This window comes from Temnothorax americanus, unplaced genomic scaffold, assembly GCF_048541705.1.
Source record: "Temnothorax americanus isolate GAGA-0224 unplaced genomic scaffold, ASM4854170v1 Scaffold36, whole genome shotgun sequence".
Taxonomy (NCBI): Eukaryota; Metazoa; Arthropoda; class Insecta; order Hymenoptera; family Formicidae; genus Temnothorax; species Temnothorax americanus.
In genome coordinates, this window is record NW_027509505.1 from 1,176,896 (window position 1) to 1,194,797 (window position 17,902).

Below are 17,902 nucleotides of genomic sequence, written 5' to 3' on the forward strand. Positions count from 1 at the left end.
ATATACACACATACATACCCGCATACACGCATAGATACACGCACGCACGCACGCATCCACGGACATCCGGTATACCACATAGACACATGGAAACATTTTAGATTTTAGCTATTAGCCCGTGTAACTTGTAACAATGCCCCTTTATTTATTTCTTCATTGATCATGTTCCTCATTTTCCTTTTCTCTTTCTTCCAGCATTTACACACATGATTCACAGCGAAATTTTTAGACTCGCTCTAGACTCGATATATATATATATATAATTCTTCCTTCCTTTTCTTTCCTCTCGCGAATCGATCAATGTCGCGCACGCAGTGCGTCTCTACGAAGCGAGTAAATACCCTACGCAAACGTATCTCGTTTGGGTTATTACATTCGTGTATAAATGTAGGCTACATACACACATATTCTGAACGTAAACGCTCTCGCATAACGTATACAGCAAAAAGAGAGGAGATCACAAATGACTGCACTCGCGTATAGATCGTCCAGAGAAACGAAATGATTGAGTATAGTTTGACGACAATCTGCGAGCTAGAAAAAAAAAGAAAATAAGGATAGTAATAGTACTACCGATTGGAGAAGTACATTATTGAGTCGTCTATCGCGAGTATAAAGGAAATACTGGCCTAAGAATATCAGAATGCGCTACGCAACCTCCTCGGAAACGCTTGTACAATCTTACAGGCTAAATTATATCGTAACTTACTGATCGTTGATTGCATGATCGTAATTTTCGAAGTCGCGATTTACCGTCCCGCATCGACATCGTCGAGTAACGCTAAATTATACGAAACGCATCAGACTGGACGCAATTCTCTCTTTCATTAATCAGATATCATAGCCTAATCTCCGATAAATTTCTTCCTTCGAGATGTAATTTTTCTCACGACGGATGAGAAAAGGATTCGTTAATACTTAAAACTCTTATTCGAATAACGGCATGAATTTATTGTTTTTAAAACAGTCCTTTGTCTTCTTCCTTGGAAAGAAACAATGAGGATGAGTGCACTGAACGCACATCTTTTTTTTTTTATTACCAACAATATTTGCGGTGTCCTCCAACGGCGCCGTATACGCTTTTCTTACGAATTATCTTGTAACTCGAGAAGCAATTTTAGGCTGAAGCGAAGTGGGACTAATATCTCGTGTATTGTGTGGCTTAACTACGGCTATTAACGTATCACAAAAGAAATATCGCGTTTCTCGCAGATCTCTCCGACTTTCGTTAGCCAGCCCAAAATCACTTTTGTATTCACGTGACTCGAGACGCGTGCACTACGAAGAACGACTCTGTCTCCCTTTCTCTCTTCCTCTTTCCTGCTTCGTGCTAAAGCACGTCTCTCGCTAAGATACCCCTGAATTTTATTATACTTTCACCCTGTTATCTCATCGCACTCCTAAAAACTATCTTTTCGTAATACGCGTGTTATTAATCTCTTCTCATTTATCCAAACATGGTCATTTCTCCACATATTAAAACGCTCATCAGCGACGTTTTACGCTTAATGGAAGCGCACGCGATGCAGTTACTATCAATCTTCTTGGTAAGATTGCTATATGCATCGCGAATGCTTTAAACAGTTTTACGTTCACGTGAGCGATAATCGTTGAGATGGTAGCAAATCGTACAATTACATCTTGATTTATGCGCAATGTCCTTTGTTTCTTCCTATTCCCCCCCTCCCTTCCTTTTTAATGTTACCGATACTATGGACGATAAGACATTTAGGTGAACACGAATCATAAATAATATATGCGCGCGTGTATTATGTACACATGGAAAATATTCGACGAGATTCTTAAAGAAACTTGTAAAACTTGAAAAGAACGCAAATGTGCTAAAAACACCGACGTAAGATTACCAATCGTCATCGTCGTTGCGTTTATAGCAAAAAAAAGCCGTTGATCGATCTGGTCGATCCTTAATACTGTGCACAGAAAATATCGTTAAAAAACCATTGATAATTTACGCATTAACCATGGAAAGAGTTGATTGGTTTTAAACTTTCTTTGCTCGATCTTTGTGAAAACACCTTCTCGTGAGTGAAACTAAATTATAACACAATCACTAGCATCTTCTTTAATAACGACGAACGAAACGAGCAACAAATACATACTGTAGCTTTACTCAGCAGCTTTGAGCATCGGTACATTCGACAATACAACACTAAGGCGATTTTTACGTAATAGACAACACTGCGTATACCCTTAAGTCTCACGTACACACTCCTGCGCGCAGCGCGCACGACGCGCGCTCTCTCTCTCTCTCTCTCTCTCTCTCTTTCTTCCGAGTACCACAGTAACAGGTCTGTCAAGTTACTTCAATCCGAAGTGCCCGCATCAAGTACTTTCAGGAGAGTTCTCGATAATTTACAATCACTACTTAAATTTGATACTTAAAATTCTGTCTGTGTGCAACTAAATTGACTGCTCAAACCGGAGTGTAATTGCCCTTGGGTTTGTAAAAGATCTTTCCGCGCACTATACGTCTCGTGATTTCATTCAATAATAGGCGTTTCTCCTTTTTGATCTTCGTCAGTATGCCCCGATTTTCTTGTGCGCGCCGCGACAAGTACGGCAACACCTCCTTAACCGGTCCGTATGGGATGTACTTGTACGCGGAGTAACCGGCTTGACCTGGAAATTTTGTTCAATGCATGTGTATACTTTACCTCATCGTGAGAAAAACATTTGAGCTTAAACAATTATTGCATACCCAATGGAAATGTTATGTAGTCGCACATTCCTAATAACTGACCAAAACATATGACTTTATCCTCCGGCGAAATTCCGATTTCTTTCATTCTAAAAAAACGTAGAAAGATATTTTGTATATACACGCTGATATTCTCTCGCAGCAAGAATAAAGATAGAACTGAATCGCGGCGAAACTTACTTCTCGATCGCGAAACGCACGGTGTCTTCATTGTGCGAGGCAACCATAATTCCTATTTTCTTGGGATCTTCTCCCTTATCCTTGTACTGTTTCATCCGCCTCAGGCACTCCATGAGCGTCTTATGATAGGACTCGGTCGTCGCCTCAAACGTTGGATTCGTGGGATCTGGATAACCCATAGCTGCCGCTCTTGCCCTTTCCTGGATAAGAACTCTTCGGTATTTCGCGCCATTCAGCAAAATTAATTCAAAAAATACGAGAAATGTTTACAAACCTGCTCAATGTACGCGCCGCGAACGAGTTTAGCACCAAAATAAAAATTTTGGCGTTCCGCCTGTTCGAGATCCGTTTTCACCTCGTTATATGCCTCTTGTAGATACGTCTGGTAAGTGTTGAATACCACAGCCTGAGAAGTAGACCGACATTTGGCAGTGAGAATATCATTCACTGAAAAGTAGCTAAGTGATAACGTCGCGATCCCCTGAGAACGTTAGGACATTACCTTTTTTGTATTGTACTTGCGCATCATCTCCAGGGTCAGGCGAGAAATGGCCGGTTGGAAGTACGTCTGCTCTGCATCTATCATGATACGAACATCCAAATTGTCAGCCACCTGTAAACAAAAAAAATTATAAATAGTCTTGTTATAATTTGAAGTTCATTATAAATGAACTTCAAAATTAATATAAAAATTTCATTGCTTAACGCATACCGTGACGATAGTGTTTAGACGCCTGATCATGTTCCTAAACATTTCCTCTTCCTTGGACGTGAGTTGTGACATCAGCCTGACCATCTTGCCCGTCTTAATATCAGGTACTTGGAACGTTTCGCTCAGTTCGTAATTTTCGTCTAGAATACCGCTCCACGGAAAAAGGTGAATCACACTGTGGACAAAAATATCCATTGTGCTTACAATATCGTTCTGTAAGTATTAAAAGGTCGCGCTTCTATTCTTGATTTTGAATCTCGTACCCTTCCTTATCCGACTGAATTTTTTGAAGGAACTTTTGCACCGATTCCTCGTCTTTGATGTGTGCCTCCTCGAACTTTTTCCTGAAATCATCAGGCTTCGCGTGATGCGTCAGAACGGCACCCTCCCCGCCAATAACGTCGGACGTATACTGCCGTGCGCGCATAATTACCTCTGACAATTGCAGCTGAAACAAAAATTATTTCATTACAATCATAAGTTTACAGCTGGACGATTAAAGTCAGCGGTAAAAATAAAGTTACTAACCAGAAGCTGCGGCCGACCAAGCGCCGTTAATTTAACGGCTGTGATGCCCATTCCCATCGAAGCGCCTGCAAGGATATATTTCGTGTTACGTCATGTTATAGCGTTAATTAAATCGATTATTTTTTCGTAAAAGAAAGAGCGCGCACAAAAGCGCTTGATATTTCAAGATGATAGAAAAGATGTGGAGATATGGAGAAGATTCCAGGGGAAAGAAGGGAAGTAGTGTCTTCTTACCGGGATAAGGATCGGCTTGGGCATGAGTGGTAATATTCTGGGAGGAGGGATATTTCAGTTGTAGAGTCTTAACTTCATCCTCTGTAAAAGTTAGTAAGTTTACGAAGCAATATTCTTTATCTGGAGTATATATCGACTTTTTTATTTTCCTCTCTATTTCTTAGACATTAATCAACCGATGACAGCTTTATGTCCGTTAAATGTCTCCGACACGTTACGTCACATAATTTTGGGCGAAAAGCGCAAACGGTGATCCGCTCACGTACCGATATTTATAGCCGAGTTACGACTGGCCTGTGCCTGACTCGTGGAATTTCGAAAGATCCATTCCATCGTCGTCATCGGCGACGGTGAGAGCACGCGCGCTGTTTCTCCTTCTTTCTCTCGCACTGGCATATTTTGTATATACTACTCAACGTAACACACGTCATCGGGAAAAGGCGTGTGCTCTCGCGTCAACGAGAATAGAAAATTCGTTGAAGGCGGCGATCGATGTTGCACGCGACTTCGTGACGTTCGAGTCGCGCCCCCTTAATTACGCTATTACCCCTCCCTCGGGAAACAACCTCTCCGCCATGTTACACAGTTTCATTAAATTCGATTAAACGTAACTTTAAGTTTTCATTTTATTCTAATTGCTCAACTCGTTCAGTCAGTTCATTTATTTCATATATCTTCGCACACATTTTTGATTGTCCATTTACGAGCAGCGCTCGAATTAGTATCACGCAGCGAATATTAATCTCCACGTAATCAGCGAATCGATAATCGCGCTCGTGTAATAGTAATCACGTGAAGATCAAGTTATATAACAATGCAGTAATCTTAACAGATAGTAAATCGGATGAGTATTGATTTCCATGGATGGCGATACGTGACCCGTTCGGCCACCTACATCGTTCGAATATCCGAAGAAGGTCAAGGGGTATTGAAAAAAAAAGCCTGGATAATGCGGAAGAGATCGGTCTGTGGCGCTTTACACGAATTTAATCTTCGTTGTCTATTTACGTTAATTGACGAGATAGATCGAAACGATAAAAAAAAATATAAACTTCTAATTTACATGTCGGCAAAAATATTTTTATTATTTAACTTCACGATTATTTAAGTTCAAGAAGCTCAAGCGAAAAATCAATTCTAAGCCGGACTGTGATAGACATCCTGTATAGCTCAATGTCGCGCCGGCGCCGTCAAAGATGGCGATCTCGAGGATTAGGAAGGATTTTAAAATGCTACAGAAGGCCAAAAATAAAGTCCGTGACTCACTCGCCACAGCCTCCAGACACCTGATAAATATATCCATGTTTCGCTCGCACGACGCTTCGTTCAGGTAGAAATATGTCCTGGCCGACGACACCTTGTATCGCCGATCGGCGAACGACTTCTCCACGTGATACTTTTTCAGCGGGCCCTCCCTCTTCTCGTCGCCCGCCTCCGACACCGAGGCTCTGAAATGGAAGAATACCGAATATTCGGCGGGTGTTTGGACACTTTCTTTATCATCGCAACCCGCGCCTCTCTGCATTAGATTTTTTTCTATTTAGATGTCACTCTCGATTTTTTTTCCATCTCTACGGATTGCTTGTGTTCAATCACGTATACCGATGGAAATTAAAGTCCAATCTCTTTTTCACGCACAGAAGCGAAGATAAGAGGATGTAAATAGAGAGCTATATCCGATATTAGTTCGGTAAAGCGATACGCAGGTTTAAATTTCACACTTGACGACGGGACTCGAGCTACGGAACAGCGGCGTTGCTCTCGCAAGGACGCCGTACGAAAAATAAAAAGGATCATCATCACGCAATAATCACGATCGCGAAAATATGTAAAGCAAATAACTTACTGGATCTCGCGCCGCTCGGCCTCTTCCTGCGAGATGTCCTCCTCGACGGAATAATCGAGGATCGGTTTAACGCCAAATTGCCGCAGCCTATTTAAGACAGGTGTGATCTGCACCTCGTCTTCGCCGGCGACGAAGTGACCGTAGAACGTCGCCTTCATGAGCTTCGTGAACAGCTTTTCACCCAGCATTGCCTTGGCCAGTTTCATAAACTGTACAAAATTCAACCATTGAGACATACTCAGCATTTCGTTGACGAAGCTCACAATCAGTAACGTAATGCGCGCGAGGATGAAGAAAAAAAATGTAAAAATAAAATCGCAGCTAATTCTTCGTTCGAGAGTCAGCTTCGGGGCGAGCATTGCGTAATCGCGCGGAGAGACGAAAACGTTATTGTAGGCAGTAGGTACGCCCTCGCAAAATAAAAATGTGGGTTAAATTGCACCTAACGATTACGTAAGATCCGCATATCGATCCCCCGACGAACGAAATGCTCGCCCCCGGGAATAGTACGCCGTTGACCCTTTCATCCCTCCTGTCATTAAAAGTCATAGTCGAATTTAAAAACAAGTAGAAACTTGCACATTGTTTCCTCGTAGTTTTTAATTGTGCAAGTAGAAACTTGCACATTGCTTCCTCATAGTTCCTAAGTGTGCAAGTTTTTATTTATTCGAGGTATAATTATCGGTATTTATTTGTTTTGGCTTCCTCATAGAGGAAGCTTTGTTAGCAAAGGTTCTGATTTCACACTTAACTCTTTTGGGGACTGCGTAAATAATTATATACATTCACTAAAAAATACTAAAAATACTTGTCCACTTAAAAACTAAAACAATACTTTATCGATAAAAAAAATCAGCCCGATATTATAAATATTTGAGATAGCGATTTATTTTTAATTCTATTATATTTTCCAGTCTTTTCTACCCCTATTTCATATATAATTGGTTAAAATTTGGTTGATCAGATCAAGTTTTATAAAGCTTCTATGTATGTACAAATTCTTCGAAATTTCAAATGTGTGTAATACGAGATCTGATCAATCAAATTTTAATGAATTATATATGAAATATAGGGGTAGAAAAAACTGGAAAACATAATAAAATTAAAAATAAATCGCTATCTCAAATATTGAGAAAGCGGCAGCGTAAAACACATTTTTCAAAAAAAGGAAAATCTGCATAAAATCTATACCGGTAGACCGATTTCAATAAAATTTGAGGAGGACATACTTTCTATAATACTCTATTTGTGTGCAAAAATTCAAACTGGTATCTAAAAAATTGTAGAAGTAGATGCGTGTACAAAAATCCGTACACACACACACACACACACATACATACATACTTCCGGACATTTTTTACTAATATGATTTTTCGACATTTTAGAACATTCTAAACCTATTTCCATCAAAATCTCGAAAAAAAAATTTTTCACCATTACAAAGCTTCCTCTATGAGGAAGCAAAAGAATATGAATATAAAGTGCAAAAGGGGTCCAATACGTAAGATGAAAAATATGTAAGAGACATAAAGAGAAAGATAATAAAAATTTTCAATAGCATTTTAAAAAGTTTAAAAATAAAAAATGCAGCTTTCACACAATTTTATAAAATCATAACAATTTTGTTACTTGCACGTAGGTAGCAGGAGATAAAATATAAATTATGACGGGGTATATGTGAATTTCCACGCGTATAGAGACAAGCGGTACACGCGCGCGTACACAGATGAATATAAACACGTCGTGTATACGAATATATATATTTATGAGAGCCAAAGCTATAACGTTAATTGCTCGATGCTAACAATAATCAGTCATAATTTACACTCTGTGATTCATAGCGTTGCGAAATTGCGATATCGTAGATCGTAGGCACGTCGGTCTTTTAGATTTTATTGAGTGTAATATATGTATGGAAATGTCAAAGTATAACCATTTCATCGGTGTGTCGAATTGCGGCCCGGATGGTTTGCTGGACCTGTTTACCCCTTCTATCGCGACGGTATTTTCCTTTCTATATAGGTATATGCACGCATATCTCACCTATTTATATCTTTGCATAGAGAAACGAGCGCGAAAACCTGCAGCTCCGATCGCTCCTAAAAAACTTGGGTGATTATAGAAAAAATCTATCGCTCTCCAAGCGAAGGAAGCGATTGATCCGCGAGTAAAGGAATTTCCAGATAAAAATAAACTTGACGTTCGCGATATAAATCGGCGAGACGCGTGAGTTATCTCTCATCAGATTAGCCGAATCTGATGAGAAATAAGCGGCAAGAGGTATATTCCGCAATGAAATGCGTAATGCAAGCTCACGTGAAAGGAAGGACGATTAGTCAGATTGTTAAAATAGAAACAATCTTGCGACAACAGGAAGAAGTCGCTGATTACAATCCTTTCCCCTTATCGATCCGCTCGGGTTTCGTCAGATGAAATCGTAGAAATAAAATTGGGATGCAGCGAAAACCAGCGACGCGGCACGCCTGGAAGTCGGTTCTACTTTTACCGTCATTCATAAGACTTCTCGCTTCATTGCCCTGAGAAACTTTTCGTATATGCTTCACAAAATCTATAATAATGATTGAGTCACGTGGTATAAAGTTTACATTCCAATTAAATTGCGATAGTAATTTGTGATAAATTACAGAACAACAAAAATCGACGGTTAGAAAAAAAGTTTTAATCGTTCGCTAGACGCGAACACATAAATACTCCGTGACTGTAAGTAGTTGCAATTAATAGGATAGCTCGTAATCGAAGTAATAATTCAAAGCAAACTGGAAATGCGAATTCTTAAGTGCTACGCAAACAGATAGGCAGGTCGATACACGTTACACGGACGACGGTGTATGTACTTAACGTCGCCACTTAAGTCATTGTTATGTTTGCCAAACTCGAGGGCCTCCCGGAGCTCACCGAAACGTTTGCCAACGTTATATATACCTATTGATAAGCCTAAACAGAGTGCGTGCCTGCATAAATCGCTTGATAAATTTTCCCATGCTGTTGTGACGTCTGGTGACGAGTTTCTCGCACGATGTTGTAACTATGTTTGTGTTCTCTTTGAATTTCGTCCACTTAGAAAAGCGAGTAGAATTACGCTGATCGCGAATATGTCTCAGCACTCTCAGCTGATCGGCCTCCCGCGAATCTATACATATAGGTTTACAAAAGTCGACTTTGTCACCGACGCAACGCGACGTCGCGTTATGTAGCCGCGCGAGATTAATCGGAGTCGCTGCTGTGTGCCAAAACCAGCTTGGACCAGCTCGGGCCAGCTCGCACATTGTTCGAAAATGATGTTATACAACTAGGACCGGTAAGACAATTCGAGACCACCACTTCGTACGGCTTAGGTAATGCAAACGAGAAACATTATTCTAACATCAAATTAAATTACAACACTATATACCTACATTCTTCCCACTTACACCTCAAGTATATGTTTATCGAGAACGACACATACGTATGTTATTACGGTTTGACAGTGATAAATGCAGTTCTTGGTAGTCGCACGGTTCGTCGAACTATATATATCTATTATCAACGTCTCGTCGATAGTGCAACTGGAGAACGCGATGCGGCGATACGCGGGTTGCGACTCAAGCTGACGATCGATCTAGAAAAATTCCTGGCCGCGAACCACCTCGAAAGTCAAGTTGCATTCTTCGGTATTTTAATAACATTCTCTCTTATCGTCGTCGTAATTTCTGATTTATATTAGCGAGACACCGAATGATTCGGACTGAGAACTAATTTCTTTTTTGCACTTCAGATTCGGCGAGTCATCTGACGTCGATCATATCGAAAGATCGAGTTATCCTGTAGAATGATAGGCGAGCATTATTGTGCGCGTCTGTAAATAATCGGGGAAAACCTGCGACAGTTAAGAGGCGCGTGATGTACTTGAAATAATATCGATAATGGCGATTTGTTTCAGAAACGCCGATCGACATCGATGAAACCGTCTATTTTTAATTCTTTGCCAATCCATTTAATCTAAACAATCATTCCGCCGAGTTCCGCGGAATGTCTCACTGGATATCTCAAAATGATTCATCCTAATTAATTTTTAAGTTGAATTGATTCTCAATGATACTCTAATCCTAATCTTCAAGTTGAATTCTTCAATACATTCCATTTCATTATTTAAACGAGTGTTTCTTTTTATAAGAGAGACGAGAGACGAGCATGTCATTTTCTTCAATTATTACTGCCCACTGACGGCGGGATCTAACGGTGGTATTTTTAGAATCGCAATTGGGGGAAGAAAAAAGTGAGAGAGGAACATTACAGTAGGGTCGAGAGAGACGTAGGAGCTGGCATTTAGGCGAGCGGTTCGACTAGGATCGACGTGGCTACTCGTTGGAGGTCAATCCATCCGTTCGTCCGCGTCCTTGATCGCACAAGGAGGCGCCAGACGACTGGACAGCCTTGGGATTACTTGTACGTGTCGTTATACCGATCGGCCAGCTCGTCACCAGCGCACACGTGTAAGACTGCCCGCGTGATTGACACGACATATGACCACTCTCGTGTCGCGTTCCCACTTCCTACGTCATACCAGCCGGAAGACTCACATGTGCGCGGCGCGCCGGAGTTGACCGAAATCCGGGTATGTCAAGAGCGTATCTGGAGAAGTTTCTGTTTTTAGAACAGACGTACCGACCAAGAGAGACCGATGAAGGAAAGGAATACCTGTCGGTCCGTCAGTTCGTTTACCCAACTGCCGCGCCAGAAACGATATATGTTTCGCTGGATTTGCCCTGAAACACGCAAGCAACCTCGTGCAAAGAGGTCAGGAAGCTCTGTATCAGGAACGATCCATTTTTTGGGAATTGGAGCTGCTCCGATTTTTTACGCTAGTCAAGCGAGAGATGAGAGACGTGCAATTTAATATCGTTAGATAATACCTGCAATCGAAGGAAGATGTATCAAGTGGGAGTTCAAGTGAAGGACACGAAAAGTGCTTCTCGAAGACGCGTCCACGCCAGTGAGTTCGAGAAGAGGCGACCGAGAGACAGTTCAATCGATGCGCGAAAAACGGGAGCGGCAGACGCAGTGACGCCGAGCGATTTATCGTAGAGCGTTGCATAACGAAAGCAGCGCGAAAGCGTAATAATTCGCGAAAGATGCAAGAGCTGTGCGATCAGGGCCGAATAGATAAATCGGGCCTCAGCTAGTTGCCAATTCGATGTCATCAAACTGTCCAAATACCAACTCTCCGTATCCTCTCTCTTCTTTCTCTTCTAAATTCTAAGGATACATTCTAAAATCTTCAACGTGCTACAAGTGACCCGTGACCCGCATTATTTCTCAGCGCGGCGACCCACGAAGATCGATCTTCCACGCAGCGCTTATTGGCTGTTGGAAAACATAATTACATGTGCGCAAGGGAATAACACTGGCAATTACACTGAGGAAAAAAATAAGAAAAAGATATATTTCTCGATCTGGTCGCGATCTACTAACCGAGAAGCGGGGTGCGATAAACAAGCTTGAAAGCTTTCGTATTTATTCGAAGAGATTGACCACGATCATCCTAAACGTTACATCGAGTTTGTCCATGCAGTTAAATTTTAAGTTTATCTCATACGTTTGTGTTAAAACTGTTCACTTTCAAAATCATTTTTACGAATTATCATTTTCCAATTCGCGCTGCCGGCGTGCTCGATCGTGTGTAATATTTATGGAATAAGCGTATGGGAGGTGCCGCTTGGTCTGGCACACCGTCTGAGCGGAGTCTGGCTCGAGAGAACGAGGCAGCCAACGTCCCCCCCTGAGGTCAGGTCACGTTCTCAGGGTTGCATCGGTGTCGGCGAGCGATACGCGACTTCGCGCCGTAACGTTCTCGTGCACTTTTCGCTCGTGATCCACGTAGATGTGCGAAGGTCTGCCTGCACGCGAATTCCTCTCTGCGGTTTCTCATGGAATTAACCGAGTGTCTCGAAAAACGCATTCCTTCTTATGACCATTCTGATCTTTTGACCTTTTAGATTTCGAAAAAAGCTTTTTCGATGGAAAAGTAGAAAGCTTCGCTGCGACGAGCAATCCGCGGTTTGAAGAGAAGATCTTTCTTCTTTTCTTAATATATTTTTATTAATATTAACCTTTTTTATCGCGCTATCGAGTTAACAATAGATTTACCTCTCGCGGTATTAACGAGTCGAAAGACTATCGTGATAAGAGCGTCGTGATAAAATCAAAGCCGCGCTAATTGTCCCGGCTCGGTGCAATTATCGCTAGCCAATTTTCCCGTGACATTTTTTATTTTACGTCGCATCTACGGCTTCCTTGTAATCCATCGAGAACACGCTCGGGCTCGGCCCGATATATGGCTCGTCCGCCGCGATGAGAATTGTTACGACTCGCGGCGAACCGGCGGAGAATCGCGACATTGGAACGGGCACGATCGATACGAAAAGGGAAATAGCTCGCCGTCGCGTTCGGAAAAATATTTCTCGACCGTAAAGGGAAAACACGACACGTTTTACAATTAGCGTCGCGACGCTGAATTATGCCACGTCGAATGACCGAGACGTTAATCGAACAACGCGGCGCAACGTATATATACATCCGGTTTTAGATGATTTACCGCGAGCGATTGCGCGCGGTCGACGGACGTAATGAATTTTACGTTACGTAAAGTTCGACAGCTAGACAGACGTATTATTTCGTACCGTTCGCGAATGTCAAGATGTATTCCGCAACGACCACGTGCGCGCAAACGCGGAAAATCTATAACGCGGTCGACTTCTCTGAAAGCGAACATTCAGAAAAACGAAGGCACGACCACGTTTCTTACAAAGTATCCAATAACAATTGTCATATTACGTTGCACCTTGCTTTGCGAGCGCGATAGAAAAACTAAGTGAGTTATACGTACTTAATTACTTCCTCGCAATTACGTACGATGAGTGCGCAATTGTGTACGAAACTAATTAAAAGAAATATCTAAATGATGATCCTTGTTTTTATGAAATTCTCGCGGAGAACGTACACAAATTAAAAACGCCTTTTCAAAACTCTTCGTGCCAGTTTTTACGTCGAAACGTTTATACAAAAATAGATCAACATGGTTATCTATAATTGCATATAATTTGCAAACTCAAATTAAGATAAATGCCAGGATACTCGTCGTTACTCGGGATACTTATGCGAATGCGAAGAGCGTGTTGATTTTACTTCGTAACATGCGTGAAATACGTCGTTTCAGCGATAAACTGAGAAACAAGTAATTTTATTCGACTGGTAATTTTACGGGAATGTCGATCAGCGATTCGTTGGCAATTAATCGTGCTCATTAAGTAAACCAATTTGGTCAATAGTAATTCGAATTCAGCCAAGTCGTTACTTAGGAGCGCATACATGCGCGCAGGAATTGCTGCATCGTGCCGTAATGGTTGAAAAATCGGCGGAATCGGCGACTCTCTGAACGTAAGGAAATCGCGATTGGATTCCGCGTGGCGGAACGTACTACGCGTCTATCCTTGGACGCGCGGCGGTTATGTAATTGCCCCCGGTGGAGACGGCGGCGATGGTTCGCGGCAAAATTCCTAGGTCGATCCGATGTGTCCGGCGAAATCAATAAAGTCGCGTCGTGCCACACCATTGTCGGGGCGACTTGACGGAAATAAGTTTCGGCGAAGAGGACGAAGGATCGCCGCGAGACGCGAGGAAGAAAAAGATGGATCCTCGCGTTTCCTTCTTTTCCAAGGTCTCAAGGTCCGCGGCGTCGTTATCAGTTACGTTCAAGATCACGGTTATCGCGCGATCGTGATAGATTTATCGATCGGCCGGCCAGGCAGGATCGAGCGACGCGATTAGAAAGACGGTAAATCGATACTTGGACCCCTTCCCCTGGAAAGTTACCGCGATCGACCTACCGCAAAAACGAAATGCTATCCCGAGGCCCAGCTCGGGCTAGTGATCCTATAAGAGCCAGTTTTGTCAAAATCGTGCGAGAGAGAAGGATATATTTATATATTCATATATCTCGTTTTTTCTTTCTCTCTTATTTCTCTTTCTCTTTCCGTTCTCTCGCTTTTGACAAAACTGGCGGAACAATCAAAACTGGATGTCTTATAGCCAGTCTCTTATTTATAGGCAGAGGCTCTCTACCTCGGGCGATATCGCGAGCGACTCCCGCGGGACGCGTTGCGCCGGTTGTCGTTCCGCTATCGGAAATCCGTCCCCGATCGAGCGTCAACCTCTCTGACCCGCTTTTCAGATCACAGGGAGACCACCCTAGACTGCCCTAGAAAGCGACGTCCTTCCCGAAATATTCCGTGATAACGTAGATCAGGTGAGAGGCACGTTAACCAAGGTTAGTGCTAACTCGTACCGTCGCGACCGGCTATTTACCTCGCGACGATTACGTCATAACTTACGCGCGGGATTCCGCGCCGCTTAGAAAGCTCGAGTAATTAGCGCGTCCTGTCGAATTGAGCGATACGGTGATTAATTGCAAAGCGAGACCGACGTTATTTCGCGCGTGTTTAGACTTGGAAATCAAGCCGGGATTAGATCTCTCGCTGGCTGAAGATTTTAATAAGTTAAATTCACATTTCCGAATATGTGAGATGCATCTGCGACAGGTGCGTGCCGTACAGATGCGTCAAAACCTTCGCGAGGAGAACATTGCTAAATTATCGAGATCGTCAAAGCTTATCGCGTTTGAAGTTAAATCGACTGTGAAAAAGATTCCGGCTATTCGTAAATCATCCGAGAATTTCCACGTCATTTATCGTTTTATATAAATATAAATGGTCGTTTATAAATGGCTCGAAGATTCAGGGTCATTTAAATTCGTATTGCATTTCAACGTTCCGTGTGAGAGAAGTAGAATAAATGAATGTTTATATTTAAAAATAAGAACAGATTCTTCATTAGAGAGAGAGAGAGAGAGAGAGAGAGAGAGAGAGAGAGAGAGAGAGAGAGAGAGAGAGAGAACTAAGAAGTTACAACTTGTTAGTTAACTATCTTTGAAATAACGTTTCACTATTCCTTTCTACATCACATTTCATTCACAGAAGGAAGAAAAATAACTTGAGTCGTAATATCGCGGTGCATTTTAACCCTCGTAGGCCACATTTATTTTTTGCATACGTGTAAGCCGGCCACATGGGGTCTGGAGGACCCCAGCCATTTTTTGCTTATAAACTTCGAAAATATGAAGATATTGTAATGTTATTTGTTTTTTTTTCTGAGATTTATGATAGCAATCTCAGAATTAGTAAAAAAAATATAAATTATAGTGCCAAACTTTCGTTAGGATCCCTGAGACCCCAGGGTGGCTTTCGAAGGATAAGTTCGATTTTTTTCATTCAACAGAAAGAATGTACTTTATGACGTACGATAAATCAACTTGCGTCCGATCGATTTCGCACAATCGGCTTGAACTAGCTTCGACTAGCTTAATCGGCGATCGCTTCAACCATCATTGCTCACTAGCGCAATATTTATCTATAGATCTATACAGTTTTCCGTAGCGGTATTCCGTAACTCCTTAACGACAGTTTCGGTATCGTTGCGCAGATATTGTACGTGGTAAAAAAAGCTGCGCAACGATACCGAAACCGTCGTTGAAGAGTTACGGAATCTCGCCTCTGGGCAGCGATCACGTGACTTTTCTCCTAGAGTGGAAACGTGAAAAGTGCAAAATTTCACGTGCGACTATCTCTTTCTATTCAACACCAATAGAAAGTGATCGTTACGCGAAACTTTTCACTTTTCACGTTTCTGCCCTGGATTCAATCTCTTCCTTTGCCAAGCGACGGAAAGATGAAAGATTCTACCCATATCAATGCGAATAAGTGTCGCAGGCAGACAGGCAGGTAGGCAGGCAGGTAGGTAGGCAGGCAGGCAGGCAGATATACGTAGCCTGAAATCAAGCTGAACGGAGTTGGGTCGAGGGGTCTAAGCTTAAACCTAAACCTAAACGAGCAAGACAAGCGGTTCTCCCTCACCTTCATGTTGTGCTCCACGACGTACTCGATGGAGCACATCTGGTAGACGACGTAGGCGCGCATCAGCTCCATGGTGGTCTTGCTTTTGAACGAGGCGATCGGGTCGTTAAACTTCAAATCGAGCGGGTCGATCTGCCGTGGCAGCGCCGATTGTTGCTGCTGTCCTTGCTTCTTGACGTCAGTGGCGGCGGCGGAGGGGGAGGAGGTCGCGTAGCCACGCACCTGTGCAACCAGCCGCAACGACGGCGGTGCCCTGGCAACCGCTGCCGTTGCCGCCGCTGCCGCTGTCGCCGTCGCCGCGGCGTTCTCCAGGAGGCCGACCACGGCCAACGGCGGCGCCCCGCACTTGGCCAGCTTCTTGCCGGCGCAGCATCGTCGCGGAACACTTCTCAGAAACGCCATCGTTTTCGGCGCGCGGCAACGAAAGGGAGGCGGATGAGAAAGAGAGAGAGAGAGAGAGAGAGAGAGAGAGAGAGAGAGAGAGAGAGAGAGAGAGAGAGAGAGAGAGAGAGAGAGAGAGAGAGAGAGAGGAAGAGCGAGCGAACGGGAGAGAGGGAGGGAAGAGCGAATTATTGGCGAGCGAGAGAGGCCGTCGGCGACGCGGCTTCCGCGCCACCGAAACGGGATATCACCTTCTCACCGAGGCTGGCTTGGTTCTCCCTCAGGTTGACGGACGGAGCGTCGAGGGACGGGAGAGAGAAAGAAGGATGAGAGAAGGAGGGAGAGCGAAGGACAAGTCGCGACGATCGCGCGGATAATCGGCTCGCCGACGACGATGCTCGCACGGTAAATCGAGCCGGGCGAGGCTGTAGGCGTGATGTAGGCGCAGGAAACAGGATCCTGCCGCCGCCGTCGCCGCCGCTGCTGCTGCTGTTGCTGCTGCTACTGGATCAACTGGATGACGTTGGCTCGGTCTCTTCTCTTCTCGTAGTACACTCGTCGACGTGCGCGGTGCGCGTGTCTACCGACGGACCGACGGACGTATACGTGGACAAGAATCGCGAAGCGAGGCGAAGCGAGGCGAGGCGAGGCGAGGCGAAGCGAGGCGGCGCGAGGCGCGACTGACCGGTGATGACGGCGGCAGCGCCGGCAGCGGTCCCGTCGTCGTGGGTCGTGGCTCGTGGCCCGCGTCGTGGGACGAACGGTCGAGCGCGCGAGCAATATAGCACGGCAAATGGCGACCGGCCCGCTGTGCGCTCTCCTCGGTCCTCGCGACGCGACGGAAATATTGATTTTCGCTCGCCGGGGACACCACGTTCCGACTGCGTTGCGTACCCGTGGCCACCGGATCCGCGGACGGCTTAAATATAGGTAACGCGTCGCGCGCCGCGCCGCGTCGATCGGAATTCGTCGACGCGCGACGCGCCTCGCTCCCCCGATTAGCGCGCCGCCGACGCCGTCGCGTTCCCGCGACGCCGATTGGCCCGTCGACGGAGGCGTGCGCTCGCGACTGCCGTTCCGATTGGCCCGCTTCATCCCCGCTTCGCTGCCCTTCTCGCGCGAGATCGCCGATACGTGCGCGGTGACGTGTTGCGCATAATGGCGCCGAACTATCTGGGGTTATTTCTGTCAAGATAGGCATTTCGAGGGAATTATTGAAAGAGCGTCAATTATTCCATAATTATAGTAATAATATAATGACGAGATTATGATGTTTCTTAAACATAATATTTACGACTCGATAATACTCAATTTACTTAAAACTGCACTTTTAT

At 44.0% G+C, this 17,902-nt stretch overlaps 1 protein-coding gene across 1 annotated transcript; it reads right to left on the reverse strand.

Moving 5' to 3' along the window:
- Positions 1–121: 121 nt before the first annotated feature.
- On the reverse strand, positions 122–17,492 carry Slga (proline dehydrogenase slgA). Its single transcript, XM_077414379.1, has 11 exons — positions 16,188–17,492; positions 6,220–6,428; positions 5,640–5,821; positions 4,140–4,204; positions 3,875–4,059; positions 3,612–3,786; positions 3,402–3,512; positions 3,174–3,305; positions 2,900–3,099; positions 2,720–2,808; positions 122–2,640 (listed from the first exon to the last, which is right to left on the reverse strand). Exons 1-11 carry the CDS (start codon positions 16,587–16,589, stop codon positions 2,435–2,437), a joined length of 1,956 nt encoding a protein of 651 aa, XP_077270505.1. The 5' UTR covers positions 16,590–17,492; the 3' UTR covers positions 122–2,434.
- Positions 17,493–17,902: the final 410 nt, after the last annotated feature.